Genomic DNA, 23,211 nt, shown 5'->3' on the forward strand with positions numbered 1-23,211 from the left:
TCTTCTCCCCATGAACAGACGCACTTCTAAAAGAGGAGGAGGTGTTTGCTATAAATTAAATATCACAATTTTATGGAAACAATTTTCTTTATTTTTGTTCTCAGAAATGTTGTTGTTTTTTTTTTTTTAATTAGCACTTAATAGATCCAGTGTATTTTCCTCAAGACCTGGTATTTGTCCAATGGAGAGTGTGGAAACATCTGATTATCCTTGCACGTTCGATACTGAATGTCCAGGGCTTAAAAAATGCTGCAACTCATCCAAAGGAGCAGGCTGTGTGGATCCGATGCCAGAGGGTATGTTACTGATAAATTCAAGAATGCTTCTAATAGAAATATGCTTTATTTTTCCTTCTGAGGGTGGGAGTGGGCAGGAAAATTATTACCATAGCTCTTCATTAAACAAATATGGGAATCTGCTTTGGATGAATTCCAGGGTATTCAGTTTCAGTGTTGCACTCATGAGTGCCGAACTGCGGGTGCTACAGGTCCAGTGGACCTTGCTTGGTTTCTTCTCCTTTGCTGATGCTGCTGCCTGTGGCATATGGCGAACTAGGCTTCAGCTGATGGCTGTACGTGAGCCCTTCCTATTTACCAAGTCAAAGCTCATTTCAGTTTCTCAGATCCTTCCTACAGCTCTGTCGTTTTCTAGAGCATCAGACCTCAGATGACTTGGCGGTTTTATTTTGTACCCTTCAGGAAGAATGTTCTGGTACAATGTGACAGTGCTTGTGAAAATGGATTTTAATGAATTAATCAGAGTGGATTCCCACCTTCTGAATCATTCACGCCTCTTGCACTCCATGGTATGTACAAACACAAACGCTCCCATGTTTTGCTTGTTGCGTCCACATTTCTGTTACTCAATAACCACCTCTTGCTTCATAATCCTCTCTGCTGGGCGTAACATTACCAGCCGGTCACTTCCCCTTTGCTCTACTAGATCATTTTTTTTTGGCCCTAATTTATTCCTAATTAGTGAATGTCAGCCTCATCCTCAAGGAGCTCTCTGGCTCTTAGTCCCAGCCTCCTTGCTCAGTCTATTGCTTTTCTTCTTTTCCTATTCCCTTTTTCAGCAGTATTTTCAGTTGCTTAAAGTGTTGGACAGCCTTATTACAGATGCACTGTAATAGTATGTCTAATGTCTATTCTGTCTGTTGAGATTTTGACATTTAAGCATTACAAGCTAAAGAGACTTTTCCCATATCTTTCTGGATTGCATCCTCCTGCCTAAGCATTTGAGATCTGCATGCAGCTCCACACCTTTCTTTAGCTTGGAATTACTATACTGTAACTCTGTTGTGAAATATGATGCTAATAAGAAGAGCTCACCTTGCATAAACACACAACTAAACGTTGCCACTTGGCTATGGTTTCTGAATTGGTGCTTTCTACACTCAGATTATGATGATAATCATTGAATAGGTTCTGGCTCATTGGCATACTGTTGTGCTGAGAAAGGAATGAGATACTGAAGTATTCGTTCCCTTGTTTTCAGATTACTGGTGCGTTGCAGCCCTTGAATGCCTCTGTGTACCATATCCAGAGTAACCGTGCAGAAGTGTACGCTGGGACGGTGGCCTCTCAGGTTCTCATTGGGCTGCACCAGCCGGCTCCACTAGCAGAGGTTTCTTCTTCCTTGAAGGACATTGTGAAGCGCACGTATGAAGTGATCAACATAGAAGTGCAAGGTTAATTATTATAATCCTGTCATGAGGAGAAGATTTTTCAGGGCTTTTCATCTCTCTTCACTTGGAATTTTGTCTGTATGGCTACCAATTTGCTTTCAAAAATACTGCGTACTGAATCTTGTAAACTTTGCAAATATGGCCCTCACCTATCCCTTATAGGATGGAGAGTTGTAGTTAGCTAATAATTTTCTTGGAGTGAATAGTTTGGAGGGGAATTCTCCTGCTTCCTTAATTAAATTTCCTTTATGCCCATGGCATAGTCCATCTTCATATGCAAAAGCCAAGGTGTTCAAATTTGTAGCACAATCATTAGCTGTATTAAGTGTTTTCTTGAGAAGCGGATATACTCTGCTTTTATGTATGCCAACTTCCACTAGCTTGCACGAAACAAGGAGTATTAATATAACATATTATTACCTACTTTTAAAATGATAGGTAAATATTTAAATATATTCTCTTTAAATTATTTTAAAGTACTTATCACCGTTTACTAATCTGAACATTTTCACTCCTGAAATGCATCCATAAGCATTGCTTTCATCACTTCTGTGTTCGCTTTTGAAAACAGTTCAACTTCCAGTGAAATCACTGGATAGATCTCCTCTGCCTGCTGTCTCTTAGGTTGGATGGCACCCTGCAACTGTAAGCAGAAGCTGCCGCTAACTGTCCTTTTATTCCAAAGAGTTGGAATAAAAATTGATAGTTATAACTGAACGGAGGCTAGTTTTGGGGAAGGGCAGCTTTCTGATTTCATTGCACCCATATACATCCAGAATTGCTTCAGCAGGGTTACTAGAGGTTTACACTGAGTTTATCATGTCCAGAGCCTGGTCTACACACATTGCAGATCAATCTTGACGCTGCCATCAATACCTGTGCAAGGTGTGTTCTTCTTCTTAGATGTCAATGAATGTTCCTATGCTGAATTCAACGCTTGTCCTGAGAAGAACACCTGTGTAAATCTGGAGGGTTATTACAACTGTGACCCTCAACACGAACCTGCAGATGTCAACTATCACCAGCTGAGCACAAGAGAGGAAGGTAGGAAATGTAGGTCTCACCCTGGGAAAAACTGAGAATGCTTCTGCAGGACTTTGTGGTCTGTTGCAGGAGTCACCTGCAAGGCAAAGATTTCTGGAGCACGCAGTGCCCCTTCTCTTCCTGTTGGAAGAAGATGCCACATAAGCCAGCTGTTAGCTATTTCTGATTGAAATGCAGTGTATTTATTTGACAGTACCTGGCTGTTTCTCCTATCTCACCCTCAGATGTCCTCACTCACCTGCCAAACCCTGTAGCTTCAGACCCTGACTGCTTCTCAGAGCAAGTCACTCAGTGTCAGTTCACCTCCCTGGCCACTCGGGGAAATACAGTGAGTGATGCTATTTGCACATGAACTCTCCTTCCCATTTTGACTGTGTGACTGCAGCTGGGACTAAGTGGTAGTATAATCCCACCCTGGATTAGACAGGGTCCTCTGCTGGAGGCAGACAGAGTTTGGCAACAGGTGAAATAATACTTTGCGATACCAGTTCAGCAAAATACAGAGGCATGTTCTTACAGCCTGCAGACATCTATCGGCCTGCTAATAGGCTTAAAGATAATGAAATAAATAAGTGCTTGCAGATTTAATGTTTTGGTTAGAAAACAACGTTACAATCTTTTAATCTCAAAAATTAAAATAATGGATTACTTTATGCTTTTGTCAAATGATAATACGTTTATTTTTGTTTCTATTTGTATTACTTCTGTTGATGCTTTTCAGCTGTGGAAAACATGAATGATATTATTTTGGATTTGTTTTGTTAGGAATGCTTTAACTCTTTGATAATATTATTTTTCCCCCAGGCATGGCAGCATCTACTCCAAGTTCAGTGTTGGGTCTCATTAACACTAGCAATAGCTCTCCGTCTATGAGTAATTCAAGTCTCTTGTTCATGACTAACCAATCTACAGATGCTGGGTGCTGTAAGTAACCTTGGATTTGAATGAATATTGTCTTGTTTTTAACTCAGCCGCTCTTTGATCCCTTTTTCCTGAGGCTGGTTGAGTTACAGAAGAGTGTTTACAGAAGCTGGTAATGGTTTTGGAGTGAATCTCCACCTGTGGGAACAGAGAGAGTCTTCCCCAACCGAACGTTCGAATCGAGGGCTGTGGTGCTCTGAAATGAGCACTGGAGAAGCCTCACTGTTATCCCCACGGCTACTGAAGTGAACTGGCCTTCTGGAAGTTGAAGTGGCTGCACTGGGCTTCTTGAACCACTTGTGCTGGTGAGCCATTCAAGTGCAGGTCTCATCACAGGGCTTGTGCTGGATAAACCTCCAGCGCAAGAAGCATGCCAGTGAGAGCTGTGTGAGGCCGGCACTGCTCACTTGCCCTGGACTCAGCTCACTGAGTGTCCCAGGCTTGTCGTGGAATGAGGTATGCGAGGATCTACTGCCGACACCAGGAGATCCTCCTGGCCACGGCCACAGGGGTGTGGGCCTCTTGCTTTTGAGTCCATTAAGATGATGGTGAGGGACATGAGTCAGGGAGGTTGGCTGCAGCTACCCTACGCTGGAGTTAGCTTTTGTGAATACTCTCCCTGCTATACATGATAGCTGTCTGAGAGACTATGATGGCAACAAACCCCAGTAGATTTCTCTTTAAATGGGTGACTTTAGCCCTTTCAGCTCTTCACAATGCTTTTAATGACATCCTGTTCTTTTTGTGGGAGGAAGTAGCTTTAAGCAGTTCTTTGCCTAGTTCAGAAAGACAGACTGGATATTCTTGATCTTCATCCACAGCTTCTGATCCAAGCTGAAGCTAGAGGAATTGAACTGAAGTCCCTCTAGAGCAGGGGAGGTATGGTTTTTGGGGTGTTTGGCAGCCATGGGATTCAGAGGCCTGGAAAAAATTGTGTCCTATTGAAACGATTTAAGAAAACAAACTTTTTTCTCAGGCTAACCATTAGCATGAAAGAATTGAAGTTGTGGCAGCAGCATGCCATGATCTCTAGATTAGTGTGGGGGATGATGTTCATCTCACCTGACTCCTGCTGTCTACAGGAGAGGAGTCTAGTCTGGGATCTCTCTCTTGTTAGTGGAGACAGACAGGCTCTGCTAGAGGGCAATTCATCCTACCTTATTTAGACACCTCCTTCGAGGAGAGGAATCATCTCTGAAGGGTCCTGTCTTTTCCCATTGACATGACAATGATTGCGCTGGACTACAGTGGCATAAATAAGTGAAATGCTGCCCACTTCTCTGCCCCCAGCCTCTAAAAGCTAGAGTCTGCAGGGTTTTTCCAGGCATAAATCAAGGCAGCCTTTGCCTGAAAAGGTGCATTTTGATCATTAAAGTGACAAGAGGCACAGTAGGTGTGAATTTAGGTAGAGTACACAGATTCACTATTCCAAACTTATTTCTGTTGCTTGAATCCGTAGCTCACTGTCTGATTATTAGTGTTACTAGAGATTCAACACAAACAGCAAAAGGAAATAAAAAGAGTAAGTACCCCAATTAATCACTCTGGTGAGATGGTTCATGGATGGGGGAGCCTGGTACTGTGAGAGGGGCAGAATCTGTCCTGACATAATGTGAAGAAGAGCTTCCTCTACTGATTGTCAAAGTGCTTGTCTATAGTGGATTTAGGATAGCACAATGCTTTAAAGATGAAATTTTGCTTTTTCTGTGATGACTCTTCCTGGACCTGCAATAGATCCCTCTGCAGTTAGAAACCACCGAATATTCAACGTTACCAGCAATAGTTTTGAAATGTCCTGGCTTGTCACTTCTGCTCTGAACCATACTTTCCAAGTCCAAGTGTTCAAGGGCGAAGAGATTGTACAAAACCTGAAGACAGAGGAAATGAAAATGGACGTGTCTGGACTGGAAGCAGGTGTGATCTATTCAGTAGAGATCAGCTATGAAACTTGTGGAAAAAGCAGCATCTCCCGTCAAAATGTTAAAACAGGTAAACAGCCACTTTAAAATATAAGTATTTTCCCCCCTCTTTCTCTCACTCTCGCTTTCTCTTTCTCTCTCCACTCATTTGCAGTTCAGCAATGATCCATTTCGTTCTCTCTGAACTCCATTTCCCTCCTCCTTCAGCACTTTTCTCCAGCACTTACACAACCCGAACTATCAGGTAGCACAGGTCTGGCATTAGTTGTTAAAGCAGTGCTGGAGCTGACTCAGACTATTACAGATATCAGCCTAAGGTAGAATACTTCTTTTTTTTTTGGTGGTGTTTTTTTTTTTTGTGCCTGACACTGCATTCTTCTGCCACCCATCTCCCATCAGGCCCCATTTTTCCTGGTTGATGGCTGTGGCCAGTGAGAAATACAGTCAACTAGGTTGTCAAGGGCTCAACTGAGCTAAAAAGAGTGCCCAGAGGAAGGCCAGATTTGATTGAACATTTGTGAGTGACCAGAATTAAAGGGAATAATAAGGGCTGTGTAAGAAAGCTTGCAGAACACCTGCATAATTTTGTTCAATTAGCTAGTAATGCTGGCTCCACAAGACCCTACTGTGTTGATCAAACATAATTTTACATTTCCTTTGTCCTCAAATTATTTCCTAAGCCTTCATGCAGATAAAGAAATAAATCTCTCCACATTTTCTTCAAAAAGCAGGCACTGAACTATTTAGTACTGGCCACAGTGAGAATGCTGTTGTTTATGTTTATCCATAGTTTGATCAGATGAGGGATGACTCCAGTTTGCATCAGGGAGAAATTCCTGCCTTGTACAGGAAAAGTAGGAGGCTTAATGGTTACGGAAACAGGGGGCTGAACTTGAAGTTGGAGCCCTTTAGAAAAAGAAAAGTTTTCCAAAGATCAACCCAAAGAGTAACAGCCTCAGATTGTTTATACAGGTTACAATGGTTAATAGATTCCTTGGCTCTTGGTTTCAGCTTACATGCTCTGTATGTTATCTGTCATGGCTTACGAGACAGAGGAGTGGCATGCAGTGTGTTTTGTTATTATTTTCAGTTTAATAATATATTTCCTATCCACACTACTAAGATCAGGAAAAAAAGGATAATTATGACTGGTGGACCAGGGAGGAGCTCACTGGCAATTCAACCCTGGATGTAATTCAAATGCAGGAGTTACATAGAGCCAGGTCCACAGGGATATGTGTATACCCAGCTCTCATGGCAGCTGGAATTAGGCTTATAAATATCTTTATGGACCTAATGTAAGTGCATCTCTTCAATGGCTTATAAATATCTTTATGGACCTAATGTAAGTGCATCTCTTCAATGTCTGGGAGACTTGTAGCAGAATATTTGCTTTATTTTCTTGTTTAATACCAAACTCTCCCAGCCTTCTCCCCTCCTTCCCTCTACATCACCTGAGATTTTGGTCTGCGTATTTCAGTTCTGACTGAATCCTTTCCTCTTCTGCTTTGTCAGAGTGTGTTTAAATATTGTGTCCTACAGAGGCCAAGATATTCATTATTACTATGAGGATTCTCAACTACAACTTCACTGAAGATTTCTATAATGCCAGCAGCTCAGCATATGAAGATTTTTCAAGACTGTTGCTTACAGAGGTAATGCTAAAATACCTGTGGGTAATACATTTCTTTTCAATTTAGAATTTATTTAATGTAATAGAGGATTTATGCCTGGCTGAAATATCCCTTGAAAATCATCATATTGTTTCCTGTTACCTTTCTTTATAATTAAAACAAAATCCAACTGACTAGACAGATCAAGCCCTTGGCCTTATTAGCAATGGAGCCAATGAGAATTTTCCCTTACAGAAGAGTAAAGGAATTAAAGCTGCAGGCATGCAACAGGAACTCCCTTCTCTATTGCCAAACCTGGATCTTTAGTTTGGCAATAAACTCACACTGAATTGACTTGAGGCTTCTTAATGGATTATTGAAATGACATTGCTGGCATTCATTTCAGTGCTGTCTTCTCAGTAAATGTCTGATTGCTCTCAAAGCTCTTTCTTCTTCAGGAAATGTGACCAGATAAGGCTTTCTTCTCCAGCCTCATTCTTTGCATGCACATATGTAACCACTGTCCATGCTCAGGTGTAATCAGCCTTAAACAAAATTTGAGTAATGAAGTCTGTTACTAGCTCTCAGCTTCCCAAACAGGAGGGACATTTCAGATGCAGTGATATCTTACTGTTTTGCTGTAGAGAACAGGGCCCAAAGAAAGGAACTGGGATCTCTGTCCAAAATGAGACTTTCCCAAAACAAATGGGGACTCATAAACGTAAGTGAATATAAATCGGAGGGAAAAAAAAACCAATAATGGAACTATACTTTCAAAGGCAGCACAGAAGAAGCATTTGTTCATGAGAAATTGCAAGTTGAACTTGCTGACTTGATTTTATTTTCCATAGCTGCAAATTGTTTGTGTTTGTGGTGCAGGAGGATTTTTGTGAGTGAATCTCCTCTAAGACTAATGCAGACCTAATTGGCATCATGGGGTTGGGAAGGAAAAGGAGCGTTGCCCATCTGTGTTACTTTTGTCTCCTTGGGTGTTTGCAAGCACGACATCCCCCTCTAACTTCCTCTCTCCTCTATTTTGTTACCTCCCCAGCCTGATCTGAACTTAGACCAGTTAAACAGCTTGCTTGTAGGAAATTTTGGAGCAAACTCCAGCTAAACGGGAGCAAAGCTGTGTTGATTTATGGCGCTGCATTGCGTGCTGAAGGGCATGCTTTGAGGTGTACGTAGGAGCAAAAGGCTCAAGCGCGGAAATGCCTTCTAGAGATGTAAGGCAAAACTGCCGACTCCTGCACAGCTCAAATATTGACAGCAGTATGCCAGCTTTAATGTTCAGAGTAACACCATTTTTCAACTGATGTGTCTACTTACCGGATCGGTAGACAAGCATAATTGATATACTGCCTTGAAGCTGGGCTGTCTCAAACACATTTTCTTGAAGTTATCCCCCCCCGTTTTTCTTATCTCTCATCCTGAGATTTCTTTGTCATTAGAGTCAGCTGCAGGCTGGACTTGGACTGGTGAGTTTGAAATAATCTCTGAGAGCTAAAGTTATGCCCATACTCGTAAATGAAACATTTCCTGAACTGTTCTCTGACACTGACATCAATTGGCACTAATCAGCCTGAATCCATGCAATTGAGTCTTCCAAAATACAGCAGTCACATTCAGCTTGCCTGTTGGGACTGGCCCCTGGCCGATGCTAAGTGTCATCTCTACCTGGGTGCTTCATGGGGGACTGCTAGCTGGTAGCAGCCAAAATCAAGCCCGAGTCTACCCCAACCACAGTGGAGATGATGGAGTTCCAGGGTCTGGGAGTGCAGAAGTGAATATATTGGAGACTTGGGAGAAAAAGTTTGCATGACGCACAGAGCTAACATCAAGGATCTAATGCATGCAAACTAACTGGGCCAATTCATCTGTGACGCATGGAAACAGGGGCAGAAGGAATTCTGCTCCGTTGGGCCAAAATGGAATTTGTTTTGTAAGACCAGTGGTCAGATGGGTACCATTTCCCAGGGTACCTAGGTGCACCAAGGAGACTCATGCTTCTCTGTGCCTTAATAATCTCTGAAAAGTAGAATTTCTGAAACACTTTGAAACTTGGGACAACATTTTTTACAACATTTTCCGTGTTGTACATATGTAAATCTTTGAAATGATACCACCATAGTTCAGTTTTAAAAGGAGCTGTTCCCATTGGGTTCCTGATTGTCAATGTTTCTCTCTTTTTGCTTAGCTTGAAAATTCATTTCCACTCAACATTTCTGCTTTATACAAATCTGGGAAGCTGAAAGTGCAGACTGAATCCCTGCAAGCCGGAAGCATCATTGTGAGGCTCAGAATCACTGTGCAGGATTACGAGTTTCCAGCTGATGCCTCCACATTTACCCCAGTGCTTTCGTACCTGCATAATCGTTCTTCGCTTTTGGTGGATCAGCAAAACACTGCAGTAGAAGGTAATTTTTTTTTCTCAAACAGCCAAACAGGGTTTGTATTTTGATCATGCACAGTATCACCAGCATTCCTAATGAAAAGTACTTTATAGAGAGACAAAATATGTGGAGCTTACAGTGGTTCGTTGGAGGGAAAACCAGGCCAAGAACTCATCTGTGGGCTTTCATCCATAAGCCCAGAAGTGGTCGGAAGAAAGAGCATTGGCTGTCCTCAGGTACCTGCAGGCACTGCTTCCCTCCACTGTGTTTAAAGAGGAGTGGAGACCTTAGTTTCCCTATTAATTTTCCTCTCTCTCCTCTTCGCGAACAGTTGGAAGTTTGCCATATCTTTCTCTCCCTGAATTGTGGATAGGATTACTGTGAAATATTTGTAGCCTTTAGCATACACATGCCCTCTAAACAGTTTTGTTCTTCAAGGCTGTGGGGCCATATTTGGGCCAGGGTTTAAGAAAAGAGATCTAACATCTTCACTATAGAAATCCAGCCAGATAAATTCCCAAATGCCCTCTCAGTGAATAGGACTAAAAAAATACGTATGAAATTTATGTTAAACTAGGCCTTTGTTTGATCTTCAGTAATCACCAGTTTTATCTTCAAAGGACTAAGTTCTGGCTTCAGGCTTCCCAGCTGGCAGAGCCAGCCAGACTTTAGAAAGTTGCCAAAATCAACAGAATGGGTTATTCTTCTCTCCCATTGTATTGAGCCCTTAAAAACTTATTTACTGTGATGAGGGAAAACTCCCTTTGGAGTTGCAGAGTGTATGGAGGTTAAGGGGGAAAGGATGGGGATAAAACTGAGAGAGACAAATTGCGCCTGAAGCCTACAAATATCACAGTGGTAGCAGATACTGAATTGCAGGATGCTGATGCGTGCCAAAATACTTTACGAACATTATTGATCCCGAGACTGAAAGAGTGAGGAGGAAGAAGGCAATAGCTCTGGACTGTCACTTTAATTGCAGAAAGCCAGGTGGCTTCCAGTAGCACCACTCTTAGCCAGGAGCACAGCCAACTCTTCCACCCCTCCTTAGAGGCAGATAAAAGGAGTCTATTTCTTAGCTCTGCCCAAACAAGCATTTGTTTAACACGTGTTTCCTAAAGTCAGATGTGGAAGATAAGGTGAAGGAGTGCAGCACATGAAGGAAAGATTTGTATAATGGACTGTATTGCTTCCTGACCCCTGAGAGCCTCAGGAGATGTCCTGTGGCAGTAAGCCCACACAGCTCCTCACGCACCAGTGAAGCAATGCCACCTGGATCCTTTGTGGAGCCTGGCCATCAAAAGGCTATATGCTTGGTTTAGTGACAGTGGCAGATCAGGGAATTCAACTTTGAAACAGCAAGGATGAGAAGTCAGAAAGTATAGCACAGTTGAAGGGAGTGAAGCAATTGCGTCTCTCTTTGAAGACTCATAAATTACTAATTTCACTGCCATGATGAATAGAGACACTAAAATGTCTTGTCTGTTGTGTGAGGCAGGGTAAAAAAAAGAGAAAGGGAAGTGTGCTGAGTCAGGCCCAAGATACATCTAGCACAGTATCACGTCCTCGGTAGCAGCCAGGAGCCAATTCCTGGAGAACTGTAAGAATATAGCAAGTGGAGAGGATGAGTCTTACTAATACTCCCTTAGACAGCAACTATTTTCAGCTCCAGGAGTCCCTGAATCCAAAGTGATTTCTTTGGGTTTCTCCTCCATGGATTCCCTGTGAAGTCATGCAAACCTTTAGCATCTGCAACATCGTTAGGCAAGGAGTTTCACAGATTTTTTCCCCATTACAAGTACTTCTTACAGGTATAGTGGGTAATCAGAGCAAGCACAACGGCGATTTTTTCATAATTCTTGGAGTAGGACTGTTGGTTGAGGTGTGTGGGGGGGAAGGCACTTGCCAAATGTGAAAGGCCAGAGAGAGGCCAAGAGTGCAGAAAGAGAGCATGGAGCGCATCTTGGCTTGAGATGTAGTATTTATGGAGGAAAGCCACGCTAAGTGATGGGAAAGGAAGCCCTCAGAGACAATGGAGCCAGTGAATGTAAGCTGTTTGGCAATTAGCACGGGAGCATCTCGTGTTTGAAGCCATCAGGCATCACAATTACCTCGTAGCATACATAGCAAGGCGGTAGTGTGGCACTTTCATCGCTGGTGCTTTAGTCAGTCCTGCCAACTTCGGTATTCCCTCTAAGTGGCTTGGGCTGCAACATAATCGGCAGATGCTGGCCATAGGCACATGAAATTGTCGGATGGAAACGATCACGGATACAACAACTATCTAATGAGGAAGAAAGGAAAAAGAACGCAATATTAGGTGGGAGGAAATAAAAGGGGAAGGCTGGGTGCAAGCAGAAAGATGAGCGCATGTATGCGCATGCTCACACCTGCTCTACACTTTCTGTTTCTGGAACGGGACTTTCCTTTGTTTCGGAGAAATAATCACAGTGATTTATCTATGCATGTTGCAGAAGAAGCACTTACAATACTGCATTGTTCAAAATAATTTTCTAGCCTCTGAGCAGAATTGTTTGTCCCAAGGCAGTTTTCAGTCTAGTTTTCTGCCCACCTTCACTTACGGCACGGAGGCAGCGAAGGTGTATGCACAAGGGATGCACACAGGGAGGGCTCACATGGGATTCACTGGGATTATTCGTGTCCAAAACATTAACTCGCCCTTGTCTGCTGGAGCTGAGTGCGAATGGTAATATAAGACTCCAGATCTAAATCCTTCAAGAATGAAGAGACTCAGCAATAAAATAGGTCTATAACTGCATGAAAGAATAATCTCTGGCTGATTCAGAGCAGCTGAATTTGGACATAAGGAGCACCCTTAGAGCATACTCATGCCTTGATGAACCAGGATCTCTTTTCTGAGACTACCAGCAAGAAGGTCAGAGTTTTATAGTGTTACCTGCGAGAAGAAATCTTTTCTAAAAAGAGTTTTTGCCCTTAGCACGTCCTTAGTTAAGAAGTGAAAAGTGCTTCTCAGGGGAGTTACTTGCATTTAACTTTTATTTGAAGCAGAAAATTATTTGGATTAAGTCTCAATTTGATATTCTATCTAGTGATAGCTTGTGGTAACAGATCTGATGTATCTGGAGGTACTGTACGCAGAACTTGGTATAAAGTATGCTTTTGATATAGATATACTACAAAGCTACAATATTTTTTTTCACTTCAAATAAATACATACTTCTAAAAAAAAATTCTTAAAAAATTCTTTACCTGGAGAAAACATTGTTTCAGAGTGGAAGGACAAAGGTTGATTTTTATGTGAGAGAATAACAATACAGATCTGCATCACTCAAAGCTTGTCTATCAGGTGAATAATAAAAAAGGAAGACCACATTCATAAATTCAAAAACTGAATAAAAGGCTGGTTTGTGATTATTTCTAGCTTAATGCAGCCAGAAGGGAGGCTGTCTGACCGATGTTCTGGTTTTGATCCTACAGACTGGGATGAATGCGCTTCTCACACCGAGAATGACTGCTCTGTGTTTGCAGAGTGCATCAATTTGATGGGCTCATACTTGTGCAGATGCAAGACAACCATGGATACCAATCCATCTCGACCTGGAAGAAACTGTGAGGGTGAGGAGAAGACGGGCATGTAGTTTCTCTTAGCTATGAAAGGTTGAAATGAATTGTGGTTTTCTACCTCTGTTCTTACTGCAACTGGTTACAGCACACAAAGCGTATATGGATGTACCTTTGCAGTCTCTGGCTGACAGAGTAAATACTTTTTCTTCTGTTGGTATGTCTGTGGCTAGTTTCCTCCCACTGTAATGATCCATGCTCTCCAAACCAGAAGAGGAGACTCAGGAATCAAATCTGCTTCTTTGTGTAGGCACAAACCAGATTCAACACTGTAAGTCACGTATGCTACAAGGTGTTAACGAAATATCCAAGACCTGTTTCTGAACTGCTATTATGTGTGGCTGAGTGGTCTCAGCCCCACTTTCAGGTCAGACCCTGGTGCTCCTCATCCAGTTTGAGGTCCCATTTCAATGTACATTTGCTATGTTGCAGGTGAGATTGTGGGCCCTCTCACTGAAACAACGGCTCCTGAAGTAACGAACAGTACGGAGTTTGCTCCTGAAGAAGTAAGCCTTGCAGGCCCTGCTTCCCCTCCCACCACTGAGATGGTGGCTGCTGTAGGCTCTGAGATCAGAACTGCCGTAAACATCCCTGCTGCACTGCCCCTGGGTGACAAGCGAGTGCCCCATGGTCATTCTGCCACCAGCGCTCCTCCAGACCCTTGGAAAAAAGGCCTGACACCACAGATGGGCTTTGGTGGGGACAACAGCCCCATGGCCACGGAGGTCGCAGCCAGCAAGGAAGTGGCCATGAACACAGCGTGGCTGGCGACCGTAAGTCCATTGCAGCAAAGCTCTGCAGCTGAGGCTTCCCCCAATGCATCACAGCAAGCAGCTGCTCTCACAAATGCACCCGTGGGCACAGCTGGGCAAGGGCAGCTCAGTTCACCATCGCTGGTGTTTCCAAATCAAACAGCCTTTGCTACCACTAGAAGTCACACAGCTTTTGGTGAGCCTCAAGCCAACTCTCAAGGTGGTCCTGGCACAGCTCTGCCAGCCACAGGGGATGCTGGTGCTCACACCCCCAACGACACTCTCAGAGCACATGTAGAGACAGGAAGAGAGAAAAGCTCTTGGTCCAAGGAATACTCTGGAGCCCTGGGGTCATCAGCTCTGCCAGACGTCTCTCCAGCTCCCAGCCCAACGCCAGGCCAAACCGTGGACCGCAGTGAGTATCCGTCCGGCAGAGACCTGCATGCATGGTAATTCAGCTGCATGAGAAGAAAGCCTCACTGCGAGTCTAGAGAGATGCACGGTTGGAATCAGTGGTCTGGCATGAAGGCATCTGAAACTAGTTAGTCTATGTCAAAATTGTTTTATTGCAGGAATTGTCACTTTTTTCTAAATCAGCATGTCAAAATAATTTCTCTTTCTGATGATTTTGCAGTTAGTTTTATCAATGTTACGTTTCTTCATCTCAAAGTAGATGAAGCAAATCATATAGTGTGCTGAGTGTGGCTCATCAAAACGTATACTGCTTGTTCTTTTGCCGTGCATCTTCGTTTCTCCTGCGTGCTCCAGCACGAGGGTACTGCAGCAGCAGCTGCCTATAAAGTTACCATAGAGACCTTCCTGTTCCTCTCAGTGGAGCACGGATTAGGCAGAGCCCCACAAATCTCCTGTGGGGCAGGAGCTGTGTGGAAACCTGTGAGCCACTTTTTCAAGAGCTGTAGTTGAGAATAACTAGGCTGGTGGCGAGGACTTAGTCTGTTTGGATTGGGGCAAATGTATTGCAGCTAATTAGAGGATTTTTCTGTTGATTGGAGCTGAACCATATTTCAAGGTTAGAGTCAGATCTGATGTTCAAATTGTGATTTTGTTTGGGATAGGAATGCTGCTGTCTCTATCCATCATTAAATGTGTTTTTTCCTTAGTGTGTTAGTAAGTAATACCTATTTCAGTTTTGTTTCTGCTCCTCTTTGTTCTTTCTCTCATGCCCTCCATATCTCTCTGATCCCAGACCACACTCCTTTCTGCTCTTTTCTCTTCCCCTCATCTACAATCTCCTGTTCCCTGGGGTCTCCACTCATCCAGTCCCACTTCTGGTTCTCCGTTGTTGCCTTCTCCCTGGAAAACTTCTTTTTCAGCCACCTAAGGCCAGCTCTGCTGCTTCTCCAGTCTCTCTTGTACAACCAGTCCTGATTGCCAGTGCCACAGTGTCCACTTCTCCAGTCCTGTTAAGCTCTGGGCAGCCATGCTGATGCCTCTGCTTTGCTTCTTTCTACTTCATGTTGTACCCTTCATTCTGCCTGGCATTGGTGAGACCTGGGAACAGAGCTGGGCAAATTGCTGATTTGGGACTTAGGAGGCCAAATGGAAGAATCAAATAATTTTGAACTGAACAACATGTTGACATTGAAAAGCTCTATTTATTGCTTTGTTTTGTGTTCCCCCTGCCCTCTTTCAATGTAGGGAAGAGCAAAAAAAATGTGTTGTGTTTTTTCAAAATGAAAACAAAAAAATTTTTTTTTTTTTTAAATATCGAAATAACTAATTTTAACTGACAAAAAACGAAGGTCATTTTCTTCCAGCTGGAGAACAAATCAAAGAATTCTACACACACAAGTTCAGTTTATAAAAACTTCTTTTCTCTTCCTGATGAATCGAAAATTCAGCCAACTCCTTTTGCTAGGAAAGAAGCCTGTGAAGAGATTATGCCTGGGGAACAAGAGGAAGAGCCAACATAGTAGTATCTCACCAGCCTGAGATAGGAAATTTAGAGGGCAAAAATCCATGTTTGGTGTAGTTTAATGTAGAGCTCCTCCTTGTGGCAACGTCTCTGGCCTGGAGGGTCCACCTCAGCCAAATCTGCGTAGTCTGTCATGTCTTTAAATACTGATTTTTATTTTTTTTTTTCAATTCGAAAATTGCTCAGAACGTTTTCCTCTCTCACCATTAGAATGTTTTTATCTCCTAAATACCTATGTTCACGTGACAGGACGAGCCATGGCAAAAAGCAAGCCCAAAACCTTTGATCTGACCGGTGGTGTTGAGGGTTCCTTTGGGATCAGAAGTATGCTGAGATAAAGGAAGCCTGCTTCAGAGGCTTTCTTTAAGGAGGCATGGCTTCCTCCTCTGCCCTGCAAAGCTTTACTTGACAACTATTTATTTTTCTCTAGTACCTGTCCCAGCTCCAAGGATTGTTGTCCCCAGTGTGACTACAACTAACTTTAATGTAATGTGATCCACAGGGGTTGTGCAGAGCCCTGCTTTTCAATTCTTGCTGCTTCATAAAAAACAACTAATATGGGAGACCAAAATTCAGCATGAGTCTGACAGTCTCAGAGCTGGAACTTGGTGCCTTATATACTGCTGAAATCAGGACAGATGTGTGTAGGGAGGAAAGCAGCCTCTCACAGACAGAGCTGGCAGATACAAGACGTGCAGAAGGTCAGTGCCCTTCCTGAGAGGCATCCAGGGGCCAGACAGGGCAGACTAAGGTGCTGGATGCTTGTGTTTAGGCATTTGGGGTTTCAGCTACATTTCAGAGGGCTGGTCTTCCACTGTTACAAGTTGACACATACCCCGTGTGGCCAGGCGTGCCAGCGACTGTCACACACTTGTCCACGGACTACAGTCCATGGAGCAATAATTAAAATTGTCTTCTTCTTGCTTTGCAGCTGTCCGGAAACTTAGTGGCATGGTGCAGATAACAAATGTGGAATACTCTCTGGGCTTTAGCAATACAAGCAGCGAGGAATACCAAACCTTTGCACAGCTCTTCGTTAATGAAGTAAGTGGCTAAGAAGGACGTGACCTGTTACCCGTCCCAATGAACCCACTTGTATGATTTTTTTTCTCATGAAGGCTGTATGCCACATGTGCGTCCCTTGATACACCTGTAAGGTCTGAGTCCCCCTGAATGTCTGAGACTGCAGGATGAGCATGCAGCAGTGTTTTAGAGTGAGATCAGGTTTTGGAGATTCTCTGGTGCCTCTGTTTCCTCTGCTTCTTGTATCCACTTATACGGGCTTATTGATTTCCTCCAGGGATGTGGTGAAAAGTTAATGGATATTTGGAAAGTGCTCTGATATCCTTGCCCTGCACAGCAGTATATTAATGAACTGTATGATTGTTATTACCCTTTGTCATTTTACCTTAAAGCTCACATTTCTTATAATCATCCTTGATTTTGTAGCTCCGTATCTGGAAAGGGAGTGGTTTGTTGATATCACCTCTGCCCTCACTTCTAGTTAGAGCACAAGGTATCAAAGCACACTGCAATATCAACTGTGCCTTTAATGTTCTCATAATTCTCAGGCACTGCCTTTGACAGTATTACTCTCCTAATTTCTTAGTGAATTTATTGGAAGTTTGTGCCTGCTGGTGTTTACTCAAACGCACCTGTGCTTGGGGAACCACTGTTTATGCTGGGCTGCTTTATTGCCTTCCTTATCTCCCCTTAACTGTTTGTGTTTTTAGAGGCCTTGATAACTGTGATGATAAATCCTTCGCTGACAGTCGTATGAATTTTCAAATCCTGCAGCGGCCTCCCCAAACTCTCGCTGTGTCCAGAGCTACAACCTGTCACTGAAGTACAGCTGTCCACAGTGGGTGCACTGACAGCAACGTGTGTTCGGGCAGAGGTCAGGCCAGTGTGGAGTTAGAGACGACTGTAAGGAGGGAAAAGCATGATCCATTTAGCTGTGCATGATGTTTTCTTGGATATCAAATCGGTTTCCCACTGGTCGTTACCAGTTTGCACCTTTCTGGATGTGTTAGTGGAGCACAGCTTTCTTGGGGCTGTTTCGGTCGCAAGCTGTCGCATCAGAAAAACAGTCACAGAATGAGAGCGACGTGATTAGCAAAGTGAAAACGGAACAATTCTCCAGTGACCTCACTCTCATTCAGCATCACTCTCTGCCCAAGGCTATTTTGGAATAGCATAGTATTAAAATGGACTAAAACGAATATATTTTCTGTATGGGTTATTCAGTCAGATACCTTAATCCAGAAAACAATTGATAAAAATACTTTTGGAAAATTTGTAAAATGATTACATAAAGGAACTAAAGTATGTTTTTTATATCAGTTTTACCCAGTTCTCAAAGTTTCAAGCAGAAAATTATCACTTGTGGTTATAAGGGACTAACTCCTTTTTTCAGCACACTGGTTTCGTGGACCAGCTGGCGAGACGTGTAAGTGTTGATTCCATCTACCTCTGAGCCACCATATATAGGCTATAGTATCATAGCTACTGTACATGGCAAAATATGTTGCGAGTGTTTTATTACGAATGTTGTGTTTCTAGATGCCAAAGAAAAGGAAGTTTAGGAAAACAAAAAGATCTGCCTATTTTGTTTTCAAGTTATAAGGTCCAGGAATTGATCCTTTAAAGTAAATGAGGAAAATTTCACAGGCTTTAAAAGCACTATCAGGTTCCAGTTAAATAACCTTTGCCAGACATTTTTTTTAAACCTCTTTGGAGTCACCATCTACAATTCAGAGGATTTATAAATCCTAATGCGTGTGATGTTCTTCAGCATAGAGCTGCTCCAGCACTTAAGTGCCATGTGGTTAAACTGGCAGCACAGCAAATGGAAATACTGCCCTTTAAATAATGTCTAGATGAGACTGAGGCAAAAACTTGATGTGACAACTTGCACTGTTATTGTCCAGGCTAGTTTCACTGTCCTCCTTGCAAGGCAACTGAAAAACAACATAGCTAAGGCCGAGAGAGTATTTTAATCTTGGGTTTTGCTCAGCCTGCCTTTTGCAACAGCCAAGAAGAATATCATGGCAGCTAGGGCTGAATGAATCAGGAAAACAAAAGGTTAGAATTGAAAGTGCATTCACTAAGGTGCATTAAATTCCTCAGTGGAAAAGGTTGTTTTGAATTTGGATGTCTCAAACTTAACCGATAGGGAAAAAGTGTGAAACTAATAAATGGTATTGCCTTATCAAGATGACTCTCTCATTAGGAAGTGACATAGCCTTTGTTTGATGTAGCTTAATGCACTTAAAATGACTGCGGTTAAAGTGTCTGAATGTGGAAGGAGTGTTGATACAGGGATTAAGGCAGTTTCATTATTCCAGTGTAATTTCACCCCTTTTGTTAATTCGAGTTTATCCCCAGTTTGGAACATCCTTAAAGCTGCTGGACGGATGTGCACTCCAGTACCTTCTCTCTGAAGGTGCAGCCAAAGCACAGACAGTGGGCAGCATTTTTTTTCTCTTTAAGTGAAAAAACAGGCTTCATGCAGCGTTCTGTTCAAGTTAAATGTACCTTTTACTTACTTCCAGTTTCCAGACTGCCAGTATGTTCCCTGCTCTGCCAGCCACACAGGCTCCTGTGCAGGTACCCACAATAGTTCCAACAAGCTGCTGACATTTTGCTTGGGACCTATGGATGGGTGGTCCCAGAAAAACCACCGAACACGCCACAGCCACCCATGGGGTGAGCCTGGCTGCCTGAGCCTGCTGCTTTCCTTTTGCTCAAAAAACCTATTGGCCTTTCCCATCCTGTTAAATCAGTTTTAGTGTGGCTTCCATCTGGCCCTGAACTTGGACTTCATCTGACTCCTGTTTTTCTTCCCTGAGCAAGAGACATTCGCTTCCCTTGATGCTGGTTTTAATTTTGGTCATGCTCTCTTCTGTTTTTGTCGCTCTTCTGGCATACTGATTGCTCGTGGTCTGACATTGCTAGTGTTTCCTTTGTGTGCTACAGAAATTGTAGATACGATGACGGACCCCAAGATAATTTATTTATCTAGTAAGAATACTAGATAAATAAATACCCCTCATACTGAAGGGTATTATATATTGAATATTTCCTTCTAAGAAGTTCACTCTTTCTTTTCCTTTTTTTTTCCAGCCCCACTTCATCAACCATTATTTTGATAACCTGGGGTGTGGTACCTGTTGTGAAATCATGTAGCCTTCTGGATAAAGGGTTTTATAGTGTCACCTAGTGGCTAAATACCAATACTGTGAATGGCCCCCTGCCACTTTTCAAGCTCGAGTCCTGCTTTGTGAGGAAAAATATGAATAAGTACAGAAACCAACCAAACAAACCGACAAAAAAAAAAAAGAATTCTCAAGCCTTAGGTAAAAAGAAGCACCAATAAAATAAAATCTTCAGGACGGATGCAAAGGGAATACATGTGAAATTGGGGATGGCCTAAAAGGTTGTCACGGGTGTCCAGAAGTTCAGACAAACAAAAGCTATGAAAGATGAAAACTTAGGACTGACCTCCAACTTGTTGGTACATGCTTGTGAAACAGCAGAAAGAGAGAGGAGAAGGGGCACAAGAGCCACCTGGCTTGGTGAAACAGGAGATTTTGGAGCTGAGGAGGACAGCCTATAGTTTGCCCAGGCTTTCGTAGGGAACTTTCCACCCTCCTGGCTGTACCTGCGTGCCCTGTTGGGCACTGCAAGGTTTGCTGTGTGCGACTTCCAGGCACATGGGAGCCTTTTCCAGGTGCAAGCAGGGGGGTTGCTCCATATGTGTTATCTTGCCACTGAGCCCATTTAACACGTAGGGGGCAAGTGAGTAGGGGCTGGATAACACACAGCAGGCAGGTAAGTCAGGCTTGGCATGTAGGTGTGCAAAAGCTGTGATCACCTGGGAGAATACAGCACAAAATGCATGAGCTCTGTGCCTGGGTACAAGAGAAATGTACCCATTCTTCTCCCATTGGCTTCTCCCATCGGCTCCCACCACTGACCCTTGCCTTGCCTCTTCCCTGGGCTTTCCCTAGTAGGAGTCACTGCCTGCACCCTTGAACATTACACCACTGACATAAGCTCTGCCTTAAACTCATGGCTGAAATCCAGCCCTGCTGCTCCAGATATTTCCTGCAGGACATGTGTAGAGGAAGAAGGGGTTGGAGGTGACCACAACATAGACCCTGCCTGCCCCCTTAATTCTCTGGAAAGTTGAGCTACGGAAGGAAGAGAGCCATGTACCCTAAAGAGAGGGTCTAAAGCAGAGCAAGGTGCTGGGAGAGAGGTGCGACTCTCCTGTGCAGTGCAGCGATGTGCCAGCTCTCACCCAGGCCAACTGCTGCTCACCTGGCCCTTATAGTGTGGTTGCTCTCCTGCCCTGTGCCTACGTCTCTGCTGGCATCTCCTGGGAGCATGGCAGCCACGGGAGGGCAAAGGCAAAGAGCAAGTATGCTGAGAAATCACAAAAATTTAGGTGTTTCGGTGGCTATTTCCATCTCTCTGTGTCCTTCGTTGAAGCTAGTGGCTGCTATGTAGAAGGAAGTTGTGTGTATCCCAGCCTCAGAAGGGTTGACAAGTACGGCATGGGATTTGTCCTTTGTATGCTGCTGGGAGCTGCTCTCTTACCATGAACAGTTTCCCACTGGACTTTTGTTGGCAGTATCCAAGTGCAATTTTAATACAAAGATCTCAGAACAGGCTGTACTGCCTCCCTGGTGCAGGTTTGAAAGTTATGATGTCCCACACTTCATGTTCCCGCACTTTTTATTGTGAGGAAGAATTTAAAAAGACTCTCCCAGACATACGTGAAAGATTCTAAGAAGCACAGAGGATCTGTGAGCATCTCCTGGAGAAAGGGAGAGAAGAAAATATACAATTGTAATGGGAAAATTGAGTATATTGATGGATGGTATGGCACAGCCTGTACTTACCCTGGCATCAAGTCTTCAGGTGTGGGCTCTGCCTGCATTGGGTTAGATGTTGGGGCAAACAAAACTTGGCATGCAAACCTCTGCGTGTGTGTGTTTGTGTGTGTGTGTGCCCCACTTTCCCCTGGGACACGCAGGCAGGCAGGGAGTCCAGTGCAGTCTTATCGGGCCCCTTGTCTGGGCGGCTAAAGGACAAGGACTGAGGGAAGCCCTTGAGGATGTTTCCCAGTTTCTCTTTGTGGTGAGTTTCTCAGAAATAGGTCTGTATTTCTATGTATAATGTTTTCTCTTCATGTTCTTTAAAGCTGAATTAATATTAGCCTTGTATCTTGTCCAGGGTTGGTCCCGTGAGATGATGCCATTTGGCGTGCATCTGCTCCTTCTGTGGCTGGTGCTGGGCCTGGGGATGAAGGGGAAAAGTGCTGGAAATGCAAAAACTGTTGAATGTCCCCACCAGGCTCCTGCCTGTGTTCAGATGCCCTGCCCCATGGACTAACCTCCTGTGGGAGGAGGAGGAGGTGTTCCCATGGGCAGCGGCTCTCCAGAGGTCCTGCTCAGCCTTGGAGGGTGGAAAGGGAAGAGGTCAAACCTACAACTTCAGTCTATTTATCTCTTTGAGATGTGTTGGCACCTCCATCTGAGGTGGATGGCAGAGAGGCTGAGCAGCCCACCTGATGCAAAGGCTCACACAGGGCTGTGTTTTCCTATTCCACAGGAAGCGGATTATTCCGCTCTCCAGTGTAGTAAAGGAGGCTGCTTCAGGGGCTATTGTGAATAAGGCTCAGTGTGCTTTGAAAAAGATGGCATTTTCTTTCTTAGTCAGGTATTGAAGTCCAAGGTCATGGAATGTTTATTTTATTGATTTCTCTAGACTGCCCTAAGTTCAGCTGTGATTTGGTCTGGCAATACTTTGAGGGTGACTGTTCCCATTCAAAATATTGCAGAGCCATTTCCTTGCCCTGCCCTTGGACTCTTGGGGGAGGACTGTGAGTCAGGGCTGTGTGTCCCGATAACAGTCAGAATTTGCAGAAATAATATGATACTCCTCAGGGAAGGTTTTAATGAAATATTTCTGAAATCAACTTGAGGACTGACTTGATGGGAGGTTGAGTTGTGTGGCGATGCTGATGGCATGAAACACCTTTTGGTTTTCTTTACTCTGGTCTAGGCATTTAAAAAGAGGCAGGTTTACACTGAATGATAAGCAGGAGAATTTTGCTGATTTACTTGGCTCTGATGAGAAATCACCTGTGAAGAAACACTTGAGAGTGGTCTGCTCTAAGCTATAACATACCTGATCCGAGGGAGCTCTCTAGGATATATATGCAGCGTGGAGTGTCAGGAGGCTTCTCCACTTCCATCAGCAGCTCCTCTTCATATTGTGTTGCCCCCTCTCCGCAGAGGCATTTTGAGAGGTAGAACATGGTAGCTTCCCTG

General features: G+C 43.6%; 1 protein-coding gene across 1 annotated transcript in view; it reads left to right on the plus strand.

The window, feature by feature from the left end:
• The window catches only part of LOC104372277 (uromodulin-like 1), a 51,571-nt gene that overhangs the window by 14,296 nt on the left and 14,064 nt on the right, over nt 1–23,211 (plus strand). The window contains exons 3-13 of the mRNA XM_086608277.1: nt 135–296; nt 699–805; nt 1,498–1,690; nt 2,591–2,731; nt 3,536–3,655; nt 5,387–5,641; nt 7,114–7,226; nt 9,382–9,601; nt 13,037–13,174; nt 13,613–14,347; nt 16,800–16,912. Coding sequence (XP_086464403.1) covers nt 135–296; nt 699–805; nt 1,498–1,690; nt 2,591–2,731; nt 3,536–3,655; nt 5,387–5,641; nt 7,114–7,226; nt 9,382–9,601; nt 13,037–13,174; nt 13,613–14,347; nt 16,800–16,912 — 2,297 coding nt within the window. The remainder of the gene's footprint in view (nt 1–134; nt 297–698; nt 806–1,497; nt 1,691–2,590; nt 2,732–3,535; nt 3,656–5,386; nt 5,642–7,113; nt 7,227–9,381; nt 9,602–13,036; nt 13,175–13,612; nt 14,348–16,799; nt 16,913–23,211) is intronic.

This window comes from Tauraco erythrolophus, chromosome 1 (genome assembly GCF_009769465.1).
Source record: "Tauraco erythrolophus isolate bTauEry1 chromosome 1, bTauEry1.pri, whole genome shotgun sequence".
Lineage (NCBI taxonomy): Eukaryota > Metazoa > Chordata > Aves > Musophagiformes > Musophagidae > Tauraco > Tauraco erythrolophus.